We start from the raw sequence: 18,232 nt of genomic DNA, 5'->3' as shown, positions 1-18,232 counted from the left end.
GGGGGGGGGGGGTCAGGGGAGGGGAGGCTGAGACTGCTAGATTAGCTAGCTGTTTGGGGTGAGTATCTTAGAGGCATTTTTGGTGGTTTTGTTTCTGATATTTTGTTACATAGGCTTCTCTATAGGATTTGATCAAATGCTAAAAAGACACTTAAAACACTAAGAAAAATTAAAATTAATAGTTTTTTTAAAAGTACTTAAAAGAGTCTATCATTACCAAAATCCATTTTTACCTAAACACACGTTTGAAACACGGTTTAAAAGGCTATTCTACTATTACCTTTCCTTCTTGTCTTGTCCCCCGCAAATGATTTTCACAGAGCACCCTGGGTGTTCCCCAAGGCCTCTGAGCACCTCTTGCGTCATGTCTTTTACACTGCCCCTCCACAGCTTGTGCTCCATCTCTCCTCCTCCTTCCGGGAAATTGGGCCGAGCACTGGCCTATGACGCCGCTCTGTTCAAGCCAAAATCTCGGGCATGCGCAAAACTGCTCTGGGCAGAGCGAACTGCACATGTCCAAGCAGCCATTTTGGTGTGCTCAGTGCTCAGTTCTCTTCAAGGTGCAGTCAACTCATGTAGTTGACCACATCAAAATGGACGCTCAGACATGCGCAGTCCGCACTGCCCAGAGTGGTATGGTGCTCATTTGCATGAGAAAAGAAAGTGTTTTTAGAAGAAACGGCAGAGAGAAGAAAAGAACAAAAGATTCCCTTTAAAACATTATGTGTGAGAAAAGAGTCTTAAAGGGATTGCCTGAGATTTTGATAATTTGGCTGCTTTTACCTAGATATAGTGCTAGTCTGACCTACAATAACAGCACATATACAAGTGTGGTGCTGTTTCTGCAAGAAATCAGTTTTTACTAGTCTTCAATCCCCTAAAATATAGATTAATCTGCAGCACAACACTTTATCAGGTTGCTATCACTTTAGATATTAAAGGTCATTAATACTGTAAGAAGGTTATCACATTGAAACCAATAGGGAAAAAATCAGCCCATTCATTTCAATGGGGATTGCACATATGCCGGCTCCCATTGAAATGAATGGGATCTGCTTTTTACGCGCTGATTCTGAATGTGTTTTAGTGTTCAGAATCAGTCAGCGTATACTCAGTGTGAATGCACCCTTAGACAAAAGTAAGCAGGACATGAAAAGAGGAATGGCTGGTATACATTTTCCTGCATTTTTTCTTTTGTGTTCCTTTTACATAGTTACATAGTAGATGAGGTTGAATGAAGACATTAGTCCATCAAGTCCAACCTATAACCCTACAATCCCTACAGTGTTGATCCAGGGGAAGTCAAAAAACCCCATGAGGCTCATGCCAATTGCCCTATTTCAGGGGAAAAAATTCCTTCCCGACTCCAATCTGGCAGTCAGTATAAAAACCCCGGATCAACGTGTCCTTAAAATCTAGAGACCATAACCTGTTATATTTTTCTCTTCAAGAAAGGCATCCAGGCCCACTTTGAACTTATTTAATGAATCCATCATCACCACTTCCTGGGGCAGAGAGTCCAGAGCCTCCCTGTTGTTACTGTGAAGAATCCCCTTCTATGTTGTTGGTGAAACCTTCTCTCCTCCAGACGTAGAGGATGTCCTCTTGTCACTGTCACTGGCCTAGGAGTAAAAACATCCTTAGAAAGTTCTTTGTATTGTCCCTTCATGTATTTGTACATTGTTATTAGATCTCCCCGTAGACGTCTTTTCTCTAAACTGAATAACCCCAAGTTTGTTAATCTATCGTTGTACTCCAGTCCACCCATTCCCCTAATCATTTTGATTGCCAGTCTTTGCACTTTGTCAAGTTCACTTATGTCTTTCTTGTATTTTGGGGCCCAAAATTGCCCACAATATTCTAATTAAATGCATTTCTTTTAATTTCAGAACTTTTCAATGGTCAGTCCTTATATCCAATACAATGTTTAATGGTGTCATGCCTATGAGTTTTCCCTGTTACATAAAAACTACTGTCTAATCTGCAGGCATGATACTATAGAGCAGGAGAAGCTAACCAGATTCATATACCATTAGAAAAGATTCAGTATAACTTGTATTTTATTTATCTCTACCATTTCTTTTCTGCTATTGGCAGTTATTTCTGTATGCATAGCATTACATGTAAGGCTGTCAGTTACAACACCCATCAATAGTTTACATGTTTAATAAATAAAAAGGATGTATATAAATTAATAAAATACAAGTTATGCTGAATCTTTTCCCACAAACTATATATGTCGGCTCAGCTCTATTACACACTGCCTGAAAATTGTACAGCATTTTCAATATTACCAGCTCACTTCAAGTTAAATATTATGTTTTAAGTCCCCGCTTTAAAATCCCTGTATAAAATGTTTTCTATTTAAAGAGGACCTTTCATGTTTTCATCGATGTACGGTATTGTATACCACTAGAAAGTCAAATTCAGCTCACTGTCGGCTTTACCGGTATGTGCCTGGGTGTTGTAGGTATTGGCACCAATATCTCCCCACTGTCAGAAGGGTGGGCCTAGCGTCATTGATGGGGGGGGGGGCCTTTCTTCACAGCCCAAAAATGATGCTAGGCTGTAAGGCCCGCCCATCACCCAGCGTGGAGATATAGGTGTGGAAATTAGCGGCACCAATATCTCCAGCACCCGGGCACATACCAGGGAAGCTGACAGTGAGCTGAATTCAGCACACTGTGTGTTTTCTATCAGTATATAAAACCACACATTGCGGAGGAATGAAAGTTCCTCTTTAAGCATGTGAAAGAATAATAGTGATGAAAGAGTAAAACTGCTGGCCATCATCATTAGAGCAGGCTGAAATGTAATCTTTTACACTGTGATATTTTTGCACCAGGCCATCAGTCGATGTGAGTGTTGTATTCCTTCTGCTCAAACGCTCTTTTCTCAGTGATAAAACTAGACCTCGGAGTATCACTTGTACATATTCATTGCAACAATGTGACAATTTTCCTCTTGTGTCTGACAGAGCTGGAAAACCAGATGGTTTATACTGACACGTAATGAGCTGAAATATTATAAGGACCAGTTGGTAAGTTGTTCTATTAACATTGACCATATACTCATTTGTATGGGATTGGATTCAGTAGCAGGAAATTTGATATTTTGTGCACATATCTGTGGTCTGCAGACTGGCAGTCTGCTTCAAATTTAGAGTGACATGCCTCCTGACTAAGCTTCCACAATATCTCATTTTCTTTAAAGGGATCCTATCATACAAACACATTTTTTTTCTTTGTAACACGTCGGAATAGCCTTAAGAAAGGCTGTTCGTCTCCTACCTTTCGTTGTCTTCTCTGCACCGCCGTTGTGTAGGAATCCTGATTCTTTTCAGTATGCAAATTAGTTCTCTCGCAGCATTTGGGGTGGGCCCAGAACTCAAACGGCAATGGGGGCGTCCCCAATACTGCCAGAGAACTCTCTCCAGCACCACCTCTGTCTTCGTCAGGAACGTCATCTTCATCCTCTTTTGGCGCAGGTCTCAGATTTCTAGGCCTTGGGCAGAGCAGCCTGCGCATGCCCACAGGCGCCGGAAGAAGAGGATGAAGATGACGTTCCTGATGAAGATGGAGGCGGTGCTGGAGAGAGTTCTCTGGCAGCATTGGGGACGTCCCCATTGCCGTTTGAGCGCTGGGCCCACCCCCAGTGCTGTGAGAGAACAAATTTTCATACCGACAAGAACTGGCATTCCTACGGAACGGCGGCGAGGAGAAGACAACGAAAGGTAGGAGACTAATAGCCTTTCTTAAGGCTATTCCAACACGTTACTAAGAAAAAAAATGTTTGTATGATAGGATCCCTTTAATTGGAACTTTAATAATAAATTGAAGCAAGGTTCTTTATAGTTTATGGGGTATCCGCATGTAACCTCTGTTTTAGCTGACGGGATCTTAAATGACTGAGAGCCCATTCCAAGTGTAAACATAAAGGAAAGTGAAAAATTTTAATTTTTCAAAATCTATCCATTGTACAAACTCTACCTCCTTTGTACTGTAAGGGGTCTAAAACTGTGGAACCAACAAATCTGAGTCACCAATATTTCTGTATAAATCCATCACCATCATTGGTGAAAGTGGTGAAAAGTCCTCATAAAGGCTAAGGCCCCACATTGCAGGAAAGCAACTTTTCTTCGCTGAAAACAAACATCCACATTGTTCAGGGCTTACATTTCTCTATGCAGATGCATATTTTAATATTAAAGTTATCTAATTTATTTAATTTAGATATTTAATTTATCTAATTTATTGTTGCTATTACAACTACTTATACAAATAATAATAATGTGCAACTTTGTTTTTTTTCTTTCTTCAGTCCCAGGAGCCAATAAAGACACTGGACCTCACGGAGTGCAGTGCAGTACAATTTGACTACTCTCAGGAGAGAGTCAATTGTTTCTGGTATGTGTTTTGTTATTGTCACTGGTGTAACTTTTTAAGGGTTGGAACTGTGACCGGGCCCAGAAGCCAGGGGGGCCCACAATTAACACTCAACACACTAGAGCTGGTTTAACTTCTTTGATCTTCTCTCTGATTTACTTTTGATGTGCAGTTTGTGCATCAATTTATTACATCTGCCCTCTGGTATACGGCAGAAGCCCTTTAACAATTGGTCAGCAGCACATATAAAATGAAGGATTCTTTGGAGAGGCTGTGGCAGAAAAGGGGGAATGATTGCTATGTGGGGGGCACCGACAGTGGATGGGAAGCTTGTGTCCATAGACAAGTAATGAACAAGTCTTCAAAGTAGTCTGGACCTAGATAGAGAAGAAAAGGAAATGTATATGCTTGTAAAATGTATACATGGGGCTCTCTGTTGTGAGAAGAAGTTCCGCTGGTGGGCCCAAGGTATGCTTTTTCACCAGGACCCATGAACCTTTAGTATGCCCTTCGTTGTTATTCACATTGAATTTGGAAACATAGCTTTACATATACATGCTATATGAGTCAAGTAGATTGGTGTATAACACTGTACCTTTATGTGTACTCATATGTGAGCCAGGATCGGTAAGTAAATAGGGCCTGTTACCGGCTGGAGTAACTCCTTTAAGCCTTTAGCATTCCACTTTGCAAGGAACTATGGGAAGAATATGCAAATCTGCCTTCCATGATGTAATTAGGAAGACAGTTTGCTGCCTCAGTATTGCAAACCAATAGAGGGCGCTCACTGGAATGTGCAAGCCTGTCTTATGACAGGATTCCAGTGAAGTAACCCAATAATGGCTGCTCCCTTTAGCATCATGCCCGACCTTCCAAGAGGCCTTTGTTTTGTGGAGTGCTAAAGGCTTAACAAGTCTCCACACACCTATAGGAGTGACAATATCCCCTTAACCCTGTCTAAGCCTCTCACCTCTAGCAGGTTATAGTCCTCTCTACATCGGGCTGAAGAGATCCAAGTAGATCGAAACAACTGTCCTCGATTGAGAGACTATACCTGGTAATAATCCCAGCGTCATTGCTAAACAAAGGCCTCTTGGAAGGTCGGGTATGATGCTAAAGGGAGCAGCCATTATTGGGTTATTTCACTGGAATCCTGTCATAAGACAGGCTTGCACATTCCAGTGAGCGCCCTCTATTGGTTTGCAATACTGAGGCAGCAAACTGTCTTGCTAATTACATCATGGAAGGCAGATTTGCATATTCTTCCCATAGTTCCTTGCAAAGTGGAGTGCTAAAGGCTTAACAAGTCTCCACACACCTATATGGTGGTCTCTCCCTAAGGAGTGACAATATCCCCTTAACCCTAGAAACAATAGGGCATATTTATTAAGACTGATGTTTCATACAGGAGTCTTAAAGGGAGTCTATCACCTCCCCAGGCTTATTCAACAGTCACCACTGTTAGCACATGATAAATATCAACATATCTTTGTCATGTATTCATGTATGTCACTTTTGTAGATTTAGAAAAAAAAACTACTCTGAAGTCTTATTAAAATGAGGTATTTGTAGTGGGGTCGCCTTTCAGCTCTCTAGAGCACTGCTGTTGCTGCAGTCTCTCAACTGCATCATTTCAACTGCAGGAACGCCCCCCCGCCCCCCTCCGTACTCATACTATGGATGAGTATTATCAGAAGGGGAGGGAGGCGTTCCTCACTGCTCTCACAATACAGCGCTATAGGTGCTGCTGTGAGGAAGGGCGTTCCTGACTGACTGTCAGGAACGCCCTTCTGACGGTTAAGAGCTACGATACCGGCACTGATAGCTCTTCACCTGGGGCACAGATCGTGAAAGCCGACCGTGCACTATATTCAACGCACTGTTTGCTTTCTAGCAGTATATAAAACCACATGTGCCCCAGGAGGTGAAAGGTCCTCTTTAATAAAGGCCTTGACTGGCAACAGGCATGACCAAAGCTGAAGCCTCTTCATAAATCAGTTGCAAGTTGTTTTCCATTATAACTCATATCAGAAAAGTGGCATGAGTTATAATAAATATTTCAGACTGGGGCGCTGGTGTAGAGGGATTGATAAATTTCCCCCAATGAAACAAAAACTAGAAACAGATGGTGTACAAGTTAAATATTTCTACAAGTTTGTATGGAAGTCTAGATATGACTATAAACTTTCTTGCTGTTTTGTTTTTTGTTTACAGTCTAGTATTCCCCTTGAGGACTTACTACCTCTGTGCAAAGACTGGTGCAGAAGCAGATGAATGGATAAAGATTTTAAGGTGGAAAATGGTACGAAAACATCTAACTTTCTTAAATGACCATTGGCCCTAAGGGCCCCTTCACACGGCGTAAGTGCTTGGCTCATTCCGAGCCGTACACACGAGCGCTTCTAAACACTTCCCATTCAATTCAATGGGAGCGCGCGTAAAGCCGGCTTTACGAGCGCTCCCATTGAAGTGAATGGGAAGTGTTTAGAAGCGCTCGTGTGTACGGCTCGGAATGAGCCAAGCACTTACGCCGTGTGAAGGGGCCCTAAAGGCTTCGGATATATATATATATATATATATATATATATATATATATATATATATATATATATATATATATATATATATATATAATAACTGTAATTCTATTAAAGTATTATCGATAACAAAAGAGAAAAAGAAAAAATAAATGATACAACAGCAATCAGGTAATAAACAGGGGAAGGGCAAAACCGTTCTGGACATCCCAGCAACCAGTAGGGAACAATACCAGAGATATGCATCAACAATTTAGCAACTAAAACACACAAGACACAAAAAAGAAATAGAGACAAACCCGGGGAAGGGCACATATAAGGGAAGGAGGAGGGGAAAAGACAAAAGGGAAGGAGACCTGTCAATGACCTAAAGGCCTTGGAGAATACAATATGCGTCCCATTGCGACCAAATAGTCTGGAACGCCTCCATGGTTTGCTGTCATGTATTCAATGAATATCCTTATATCCTCCCGATCAAGTCCGGTCCCAACGGAGAAGATACCGATCTCTAATTACCCGCTATCAGGGTCTTTGCAGCTGTGCAAAGTTATAGAAAAAGCCAGGAGGACGCCTTACTAAGGGGTCCAGGGGGAGACCAAGAAGATAAATCAGCAGGTGTAGCCTAACCCCCTGAATAAAGACTGAATCCGTCATGGCCTTGACCTCCCTCCAGAAACCCAATACAAGAGGGCAGGGCCAGAATATGTGATACAAAGAACCATGATGTGAGCGGCATCAGCAGTACTCTGGTGGTATTGCAGGATTAAGAGAGTGTAGGAGAGTGGAGGTATGGTGCCAGTGCATAAGTAGCTTGTACTGGCTCTCCCTATGAGTTACGCATGTGGAGTACTTTGCTCAATTGTATTTGTAATGGCTGTTACTAGATGAAAGTAAAATGTATCAATTAACTAATTTGAGAATATGCTAATATAGGAGTATTCCCGTCAGACATGTCACCCAAAATATGTGAGAAATGTCTGAAAGCTATAGGTTGCAAATCTGGCACCTGCACCTATAGTTATGGCCATAAGTATTGGCGCCCCTGAAATTTTTCCAGAAAATGAAGTATTTCTCCCAGAAAATTTATTGTAATTGCACATGTTGTTATACACATGTTTTGTTTGTGTTTCTTGTGTTATTCCAATACACACAAAGGAAATAAAGGAATAAAAGGCAAATTGGATATCATTTCACACAAAACTCCAAAAATGGGCAGGACAAAATTTGTTGGAACCTTTTCAAAATTTTGAGCAAATAACTTTGTTTTCAGCAGGTGATGCTTGTTCAGATTCACCTGTGGCAAGTATCAGATGTGGACAATATAAAAAAAAAATCACATCTTAAATCGGATATAAAGGAGAGAAGTTGACTCATTTTGCATGGTGTGTCTTTGTGTGCCACACTAAGCATGGAGAACAAAAAGAGAGGATGACAATTGTTGTTTTTTTGTTTTGTTTTTTTCACAATTTTGGTTCTCAAATCCTCAGACAATCTCCAGGTTACAAGTCCATCTTCAGATATCTTGATGTTGCTTTGTCCACAATGTACTACATAATCAAGAAGTTTACAACCCATAGCACCGTAGCTAATCTCCCTTTATATGGACTGAAGAGAAAAACTGATGATAGGTTGCAACTAGAGATGAGCGAACACTGTTCGGATCAGCCGATCCGAACAGCACGCTCCCATAGAAATGAATGGAAGCAGCTGTGACGCTGACTTTGCCGGCGGCCGGCCGGCATCACAGGTGCTTCCATTCTTTTCTGTGGGAGTGTGCTGTTCGGATCGGCTGATCCGAACAGTGTTCGCTCATCTCTAGTTGCAACGCAAGATAGTCTAAGTTAAATTCAAACTCATGTGCATCAGAGTCAATGTCAACTATCAGTCAACATTTGAATGAAATAAAAAGCTATGACAGGAGACCTAGGAGGACCCCACTGCTGACACAGACTTACAAAAAGGTAGGCTGAAGTTTGCCAAAATGTACATGAGTAAGCCTAAATCCTTCTGGGAAAATGTCTTGTTAACAGATGAGACCAAGATAGAGCTTTTTGGTGAAGCACATCATTCTACTGTATACTGAAAATGGAATGAGGCCTACTAAGAAAAGAGCACAGCACCAACAGTCAGATATGGTGGAAGTTCAAAGATGTTTTAGGAGTGTTTCGCTGCATCTGGCATTGGATACCTTACCTATGTACAAGGCATGATGAAATCTGAAGATTACAAAAGGATTTTGGGGCACAATGTAGGGCCCAGTGTCAGAAGCAGGGGCGTAACTACCGTGGTAGCAGCAGTAGCAGCTGCCACAGGGCCCGGGCCATTAGGGGGCCCGGTGACAGCCGCTACCGCTGCGTTTTTTTTTGTTTTTTTTTTAAAGTCCGTTACGGGCCCCATTCACTTGCCGATCCTGGCTGGGCCGGGATCGGCAAGTGACACTGCGGGGCCCACAGAGGCTATCATTATACTCGGGGGTCTTTGCAGACCCCCGAGTATAATGATCGGCGCACCGGGAGGGGTAAGGTAACATAAAAAACAGTGTTACTTACCTCTCCGCGATCCTGCCAGGCCTCCATCATTCGTGTCTGACGTCACATGACCCAGGCCAGCTTCCCGGGTCATGTGACGTCTGACGTCATTAAAGCTGGACAAGAGCGGACAGGACAGCCGACAGGAACAGGTAAGCAACTGTCTCTGTTCTTTTAATGGTTTTAATCCCCCGGGTCTCCGATTATTATACTCTGGGGTCTTTTCAGACCCCAGAGTATAATAAATGTTTATAGGTGTCCACAGTGGGACATATGGGGACACTATGGGGGATAATACTGAGTGTGCAGGGGCACTATAGGGGTTAATAATACTGTGTGTGCAGGGGCACTATAGGGGTTAATAATACTGTGTGTGCAGGGGACACTATAGGGGTTAATACTGTGTGCATTGGACACTATAGGGGTTAATACTGTGTGTGCATTGGACACTATAGGGGTTAATACTGTGTGTGCATTGGACACTATAGGGGTTAATAATACTGTGTGTGCAGGGGACACTATAGGGGTTAATACTGTGTGTGCATTGGACACTATAGGGGTTAATAATACTGTGTGTGCAGGGGACACTATAGGGGTAAATACTGTGTGTGCAGGGGACACTATGGGGGATAATACTGTGTGCATTGGACAATATAGGGGTTAATACTGTGTGCAGGGGACACTATTGGGGATAATACTGTGTGCAGGGCTTACTAAGGGACATAATAGAGTGCGGAGGAGGGGGTCAGTCGAGGTCTTCGGCATCGGTTTGAGGAGGGGGGGGCCCCATGTCAAAAGTTCGCCACGGGGCCCCGCCATTCCTAGTTACGCCACTGGTCAGAAGGCTGGGTTTCCATCAAGGCTCCCTTTAAATATAAGAGACCTGGAGCAGTTGGCAAAAAAACAGTGGTCCAAAATTCCATTTGAGAGGTGTAAGAAGCTTGTTGATGGTTATAGGAAGCGATTGATTTCAGGTATTTTTTCCAAAGTATGTACAGCCAAATTTTAAGTTGAGGGTGACTGTAATTTTGTCTGGCCTATTTTGGGGGATTTTGCTTGAAATTCATTTTTACCTATTTTTTTTTTACCTCCCCCAGCCTAATCAATAAATAAAATTTTAGGCTGGACAACCCCTTTAAAGGCAGATTTGAGCTTTGTTTGCATTTGTACTAATGCTTTCAACGCACAGGTATACTCAGTCCAACTCAAAAGACAGTATTCACTGATGCTCAGTGCTGACAACCAGTGATTAAATATTGAACCCTTATATTTTGTTCTGTAACGTCTCTTCCTCTAAAGTCTTTTGTAAACCGTTCAAATCTACAAGTTTTAGTCTTGGCAAAACCCACTTTTGCACATCTCATAGACACTGGGAACCAACCTGCTGGAGACAAATAACCCCCATTTGAGAAATTCACTATTCCATGCTAGCAGGATTATATATGTTACCTTCTAAACTTTATTTTATGTCCTGTGTTTCGCTGCATCCTATAAGCAAGCTCTCAAAGGCATCTCTAATGCTTAGTGTCACGGAGCAAAGGTATACGTCTTCCTCCGGATGGTCTTTTGAATCAACACGGACGCAAGAGGTCGGGAGACAACAGCAATTTATTGTAATCCACAAAGTTAGTAGCCGGCAGCGGTCACATCAACCGTAATAACAATAAGTCCACAGAAGTCACAATCCAATGATAACTTTGGTTCCTTGGTCCTGTAACTATATCCTGGCTCTCTGCAGAGCTGTGCACAGGCCGGCTAACACATACTAACTCCAGCTACAACTATATACTAAACTGTTACTTCCTATACCTGGGGGTGGGAAGGGCTGAGTCACAGATCCTTCCCCCCTCACCTATGCCAAGGAGAGCAGACTCCCTGTCTCTTTTGAACAATGCACAGTCCAACATCTTCTTGGAGACACTGATCAGATTATCTCCACCCATTGTCCTCACTGGTCCTCACTAGTTAGAGGGATTTGCATACAATGTGCTAACACACTAGACCCTAATCAGCCAACTACACATTGATGTATATAACAGGTTAGAGAATACATTCCACATGAAATATATATTACACATTGCCTATAGTATAGACTCTAACCATCCCGTGACAACCCCTCCCCCTCTCAAAACATGTGCATGACACAATTGGCCTACACAGGTAAATTGGGGAATGCACATCAGTCTCTATAGCTCATATTTCCTCCTGCCGGGATAACCCATCTGTGTTCTGGTGTTGGTTCCCTCGGCGGTACTGAATGGTAAAGTTGTAGGGTTGAAGGGCTGGCATCTGTCAGAAAATCCGGTGGATCCATGTTGGCGTCTCTCTGAGCTTGGCTTCGGGTCACTGCTCCCACAAAGTGGCACTGTAGATTTCCAACATCGTTGCCTAACAGAACATCGGCCGGCAGCCCGCTCATCACACCAATTGTGCATCGTTTTGGTCCATAACCATAGTCGAGTTCCACGGTAGCTTTAGGAATACGTCTTTGAGTACCCCCTGCCAACTTGATAGAAATGCCAGGGCCCTCCTCTAGGGCCTCGGGTCGCACAACTCGGGGGTCCGCTACCGTTAGGAAAGCTCCCGAGTCCCGGAATCCAACAACTGTTCGGCCATCCAGTAGGACCTCCTGCAAGTGCTTCCTCTGAAGGTTTGCGGGATGTGTGGCGGAAGGCTGAATCCCATAGACCCCTGGAGGTGGAACAGATGGGTCATTCATGGAGTCATCTGGAAATGGGGCCAAACTTTCTGTCCTAGGGGTGGTTCCCAGGTAGTGAATAGGCCGGGATGCCACGGTGGCCCGTGCCCCCATGTTAGCAGGGCAACTAGCTTGCAAATGTCCAGGCCGCCCGCACCCAAAACATCTGCGCTCTAGCATTCTTCCAGTGGGTCGTTGTCTAGGGACAGGGTTGTTCATAGCTGGAGGCCGATGGGCTGGGGCAGGGGTAGAGGGGGAATTGTAATCCTGAGGCCGGACACGAAAGGTGGGTGGCTGGCTGAAGGGTGTCTGGCGGACTGTGGTAGTTTTCCGCTCCTCTGCAAACAACCTCTTCCACTGCGGCTTGATGGTCAGGCCCTCATCTGCAAGAGAAGCAGCTTGCTCAACTGTGGCTGGGTTCCGTTCCAGCACCCACTCACGGATCTCAGCGGGGCACTGGGAAAAGAACTGTTCCTTAAGTATGACTTGGAGGATCTTATCGACTGTGACAGCCTCCTCTCCTTCTAGCCAGCGCTTGCATGCTTGCTTCAACTTGTGGGCGAACATGTGGAAGGAGCTTCCCCCATTGTAAGACAAAGAGCGGAACTGAACTCGGTAGGTCTCTGGAGTGACTGCATAATACTTCTGCACCGCTCTTTTAATGGCCTCATAGTCCCGCTGATCACTAGGGTCCATAGCTCTGAGAGCTTCCGCAGCCCCATCTCGTAGGTGCCCCACCAGATACCGGACCCAATCCTTCTCTGGGACTTCCATCAGGTGGCACTGGTGTTCGAAGTCCTGAAAATATCCATCAACATCCCCAGCCGCTTCATCAAAGGTCTTGAAGTGTTTATGGGAGACATATGGTGGTTCTCTCACTGTTGGGCTGGGGGTCGGCGTTTGATTATAATTCCTCGTAGTTATCTCAGCCATTCGCCTTTCATGCGCCATTCTTTCCTTTTCATGCGCCATTCTCTGTTCCTCCTTCTCCGTTTCCTGAGCCCTCTGTAATGCTCTACTCCTTTGCTCTGCAGTTGCTCCTAGCCCCAGCACTGCCAATTCCTCCTCATACAAAACAACCCATCTGCTCTTTTGGGTCTGTACCTGCCACTCCCGTATCTCTCCAGTCTCCTGGGGGCAGCCCTCCTCATGGTCGCTTTGCAGGGTCATCTCCTCCAGTGCCTCGATCAGTTGATCTTTCGTTCTTCCCTGGTAACTCAGGTTTAGTTCCCGGGCCCTTACTTGTAGACTTGCCATAGTCCAGTTCCTGTATTCTGAGGTTGTGGCTCCATTAATCGCTGAGCTGCTGTAGTCCATCTCGCTGTCCGCTGTTGATCCCACTGCTGCCAACCAGTTGTCACGGAGCAAAGGTATACGTCTTCCTCCGGATGGTCTTTTGAATCAACACGGACGCAAGAGGTCGGGAGACAACAGCAATTTATTGTAATCCACAAAGTTAGTAGCCGGCAGCGGTCACATCAACCGTAATAACAATAAGTCCACAGAAGTCACAATCCAATGATAACTTTGGTTCCTTGGTCCTGTAACTATATCCTGGCTCTCTGCAGAGCTGTGCACAGGCCGGCTAACACATACTAACTCCAGCTACAACTATATACTAAACTGTTACTTCCTATACCTGGGGGTGGGAAGGGCTGAGTCACAGATCCTTCCCCCCTCACCTATGCCAAGGAGAGCAGACTCCCTGTCTCTTTTGAACAATGCACAGTCCAACATCTTCTTGGAGACACTGATCAGATTATCTCCACCCATTGTCCTCACTGGTCCTCACTAGTTAGAGGGATTTGCATACAATGTGCTAACACACTAGACCCTAATCAGCCAACTACACATTGATGTATATAACAGGTTAGAGAATACATTCCACATGAAATATATATTACACATTGCCTATAGTATAGACTCTAACCATCCCGTGACACTTAGCTTGCGTTCACACAGAGTTTTTTGGTCAGGAAACTGACTGAAATTCCTCCTCCTAAAAACGCCTCACCATAGGACTGCATGGTGAGGAGTTTTTTGGAGGAGGAATTTGAGTCGGTTTCCTGACCAAAAAACTCTGTGTGAACAAAGCCTTAGTTCTTCAGGCACAGTTTGACTGCTTATGTTTATGACATTAATTTGCTAATGTGTTTTCTTACTCTCTTCTAGTCTCAGATAAGAAGACAAACAACTAAAAGATGAAGGTGACCACAGAATCTGTGCTGGATAGTCATTCAGAAGACGTCATCGCTGGGACCAGGACACAGTATCAGAACTGGACATTTACATTATAAATATGTGTTAACTATTTTATGCATGGACACAACTAATGCTATTCCTGGAGAGTTGTTAGTATTATAAACTGACAAAGTTTCTATGACCTAAGACATACGAAACATTCCAAGTTTCAGAATTCTTGTTCTCCAACACAATCCACAAAATTAGTGCATGAAAATCAGGGATCACATTCAAAGTCAGATACTTTATCCCAACCATGATTTATCCCTTCCCAAACAACTGCTAGTGCTTGGTAGTGGTAATACATTTGTGACTTTAACCCTTTATGCAAATTGGTGCATGAAAGAAGTCCCATCAAGTGCTCTGGGTCTCACATGGAAACACTACCCAATGCCCCTCCCCCATTTATCCATTGGAAGTAAGCAGAATTAATGACAGCAAGTATATTGGAAAATTGTACAACTTATTATAAAAATCATAACATTGGTCTCTGAATATTGGTTTTAAAGTGGCTAAACCCATTTAGTGTTCATTTTTTAAGCAGTGAAGAACATGTGTGTGTGATGTGCCCTATCAAGCACTACAAGTTTTTTGGTAAGAATAAATAAATTGCCCTTTATGGTGTCTGTGTACGTTACAGGAAAGTCAGCTGACTACACAATGTATATGGGGCTATCCTGACTCTCCTTAGATGGCAGATGACAGGATAAACAAGACTTGGGTATGTCAAATCTTTTGTACCCACATGAAATAAGCTTGTGCCGGAGGTGCCTTGCAGTGGGTTATTCTGAAAACTCATGCATGCAGATGGGAAGGTTAGGAAGAAAAAGCTGTTTGGCTGGCAGCTATTTAAATGTTTATGGACACTTTTGGGCTAAGGCCCCACGTGGCAAAGCGCTGCTGACAAAAAAAACAGATGATTTTGTTCCCTAAGGGTCCATTCACACGGAGCAAAATGGTCAGGAATTTGTCTTCAACGGGTTCTTTTTTCTGCTAGCAGAAAAAGAACGCATTGAATGTGGGTAAAGCGTAAGTGTCACTTTCAAAATCATGTGGCAACTGGTCACCACAGATGGGTGTGTTTTGTCTTCTTACCCTAGGGTTGGCCATATACCTCTTAGCATACACTTACTAACCTTCCCCCTGTTTTGGCTGAACATGCATGCTTTTCTCAGTGGGGAGAAAAAACAAAGCTAAAATCTTGCAGGTTTGGCTGACATTTATCTATACCAACTATACCTTTTTATGTACCACACACTGTAAAGGCTGCACTCAGAAATAACCCTCAACTGTTACAACCTATTATCTTGTTGGAATATTTGTATGCAATTTAATACTGTAGCGAATGTGGAACCTAAAAAATATTCATAAAGTGGAATGGAATACATAGCTATGGAATGGAATAATAAATATATATATATTATATACACTATATATATATATATATATATATATATATATATATACAATTTAGCTATTCCATAGATATATAAGTATATAAATGTATTGTTTACAATTTATTATATAGGAGGCAAAAGCTGTGCAAGGAGAAATAAAAAAATATATTTGTATTTTTCACATATTTAATTGCTGGAAATTTCTGCTATGTACTTGCCGCTATGCTGGATAAGTGTCAGATACCACAAGCTACACATATTAGAAAGGTTATTGCAAGGTGACCGCAAAGACCTTTTGTCCAGTTTAAAGGAAATGTTCACAATCGCAAACTGTTTTATAGTCCTAATAGCATCCAGTGTTCCTGTTATTTCTTGTCCACCTGATCTCAGGCCTAGCAGAGGACAGATCACTACCGATCAGAATCTTATAGTTCATCCTAATGATGCCATACCATTCCAAGTTGAGAAATTTCTTTCAAATATTAAGCTGGACCTTCTTTTTTTTTTATTTAGCTGCCATCAAGGTCATATTTTCTTGTAATTGTAGTTTTACAATGGTCTGAACATCACTTGCACAATTCACATGCCAGAAATAAACAGAGGTGTAACGTGAAGCTTCTTGGACCCCAATGCAAAATCTGTAAGAAGACCCCAACTTACTTTGCGCTATTTAAAATAGTGGTGTATTTTATAAGGCAGAGGGACCTTTGGGACCCCCTCAGGGTCCAGGGCCCAGTAGCAATTGCTACTGCTGCACTCCCCTATAGGTAGGACCCTGCCTCCTGTCTTGGATAGCATCAAGATTTGCAACTACTATCCATTAGGATGCCATAAACCAATTTAAGACAAATTAGTGGAATATCTGAGACATGTGGCAATGAACTCATCCATTCTGGTCTGTAATATCAAATACAAAAGTCAGTAAGACACAGTAACAAGCTGGGTTCAAACTTTGTATGTGTTTTTTTGTTTGTTTTAATGAAAAACTTTGTTTTTCTTAATGGTAGTAACACCTAGCATGTTACCAGGGCTGTTTTAACAAATTGGTGGGCCCAAAGGTTTCATAAGTGGGCCCCCCTTCGCCACCACTAAAACATCCCTGACCTGCACAAATTATAATGGCTCCTTGATGGCCCCCACATAGTAAAATGTTCCTTAGTGGCCCTCACACCATATAATGCCTCCATTGTGAGCCCATACTATATAACACCCCGCAGTGGCCTATCACACAGTCAAATGCTCCTGCAGTGGTCCCTTATAATATAATGGCCCATCACACATTAACCTGTCCTCCCCAGTGGCCACTCAGACATTATATTTATAATGTCCCCCTCTAGTTGCCCTAAAAATTTCATTGTTTGCCTACTGTTTGCCCCCACAGTTTCATGTCTCCCTCCCAGTTATCCTCACATTTTCATGTTCCCCTCCTGGTGCCCACAGAGTTTCATGTACTCCTCCAATTACCCCCACAGTTTCATGTCCATATGTAGCTGCTTCTACAGTTTCATGTTCCCATCTGGTGTCCACAGTACAATGTTTCAAATAAAGCAAAAGAAAAAAAAAATACTCGCCTTTTCCCTTTCCCTTTTGTCTCTGGGAGCAGCAGGCACGACATAGGTGATGTCATTATCTCACGCCTATTGCTGAATGGTGAAGCAGGGAGTGGGTGGCTCCCGAATTCACTGTTGTATTGAACCTATCGCGTCCGGAAGTGGCAGATGAGTTGGAATTGTGACAACCTGGAGGAGAGGGTCAGCACTCTAATCATGGGAGTCCCCTCTACCATAGGGCCTGGTCCAAGTGCACCATTTGCCTTATGGTTACCGTGGATGTTAATACACATTTCACTTGGCGTCTAAATGCCATTGAGTTGAAAATCTCTTTTGTATTGACATAGTAAAAATGTGCTGTTCAGCTGAAACACATTAGTAAAATATGCTATTCATTCCTGCAATAAAAATAAAAACATGCAGTTCTTTCATTTTAAAAAAAGCATCATGTGTACTCAGCCTAATAATAGTGCCATACGATATACTGGATGTGGCTATAGCTGCCATATGATATACTGTGCCATACGATATACTGGATGTGGCTATAGCTGCCATATGATATACTGTGCCATACGATATACTGGATGCGGCTATAGCTGCCATATGATATACTGTGCCATACGATATACTGGATGTGGCTATAGCTGCCATATGATATACTGTGCCATACGATATACTGGATGTGGCTATAGCTGCAGTACATAAAATCGCATTTCCGACTTGTTTTTGTGTTAGAGTAAAAAAATAATGACATGAAATGATTCTTGGCTTTCCAACGACACCAGAAGCACTTTCCTAGATGGTATAAAACCTTAGAAGTGTACCCCTTGGCATTTACTATATGTTTATATATGAGTATACTAGCAGCTACCCGCGACTTCGTCTGCGGTTTGGCG

General features: G+C 42.9%; 1 protein-coding gene across 2 annotated transcripts in view; it reads left to right on the top strand.

Moving 5' to 3' along the window:
- DAPP1 (dual adaptor of phosphotyrosine and 3-phosphoinositides 1) overlaps positions 1-15,779 on the top strand; it is a 91,178-nt gene extending 75,399 nt beyond the window's left edge. For both annotated transcript variants that reach the window (XM_075285921.1, XM_075285912.1), the window contains 4 exons: positions 2,978-3,040; positions 4,321-4,406; positions 6,600-6,687; positions 14,321-15,779. In XM_075285921.1, coding sequence (XP_075142022.1) covers positions 2,978-3,040; positions 4,321-4,406; positions 6,600-6,687; positions 14,321-14,353 — 270 coding nt within the window. In that variant the 3' untranslated portion in view covers positions 14,354-15,779. The remainder of the gene's footprint in view (positions 1-2,977; positions 3,041-4,320; positions 4,407-6,599; positions 6,688-14,320) is intronic.
- The last annotated feature ends 2,453 nt before the right edge of the window (positions 15,780-18,232 follow it).

The sequence above is a fragment of the Leptodactylus fuscus genome, chromosome 1 (assembly GCF_031893055.1).
Source record: "Leptodactylus fuscus isolate aLepFus1 chromosome 1, aLepFus1.hap2, whole genome shotgun sequence".
Lineage (NCBI taxonomy): Eukaryota > Metazoa > Chordata > Amphibia > Anura > Leptodactylidae > Leptodactylus > Leptodactylus fuscus.
Note: the sequence above shows the minus strand (reverse complement) of the source record. Positions and strands in the feature narration are given on the sequence as shown.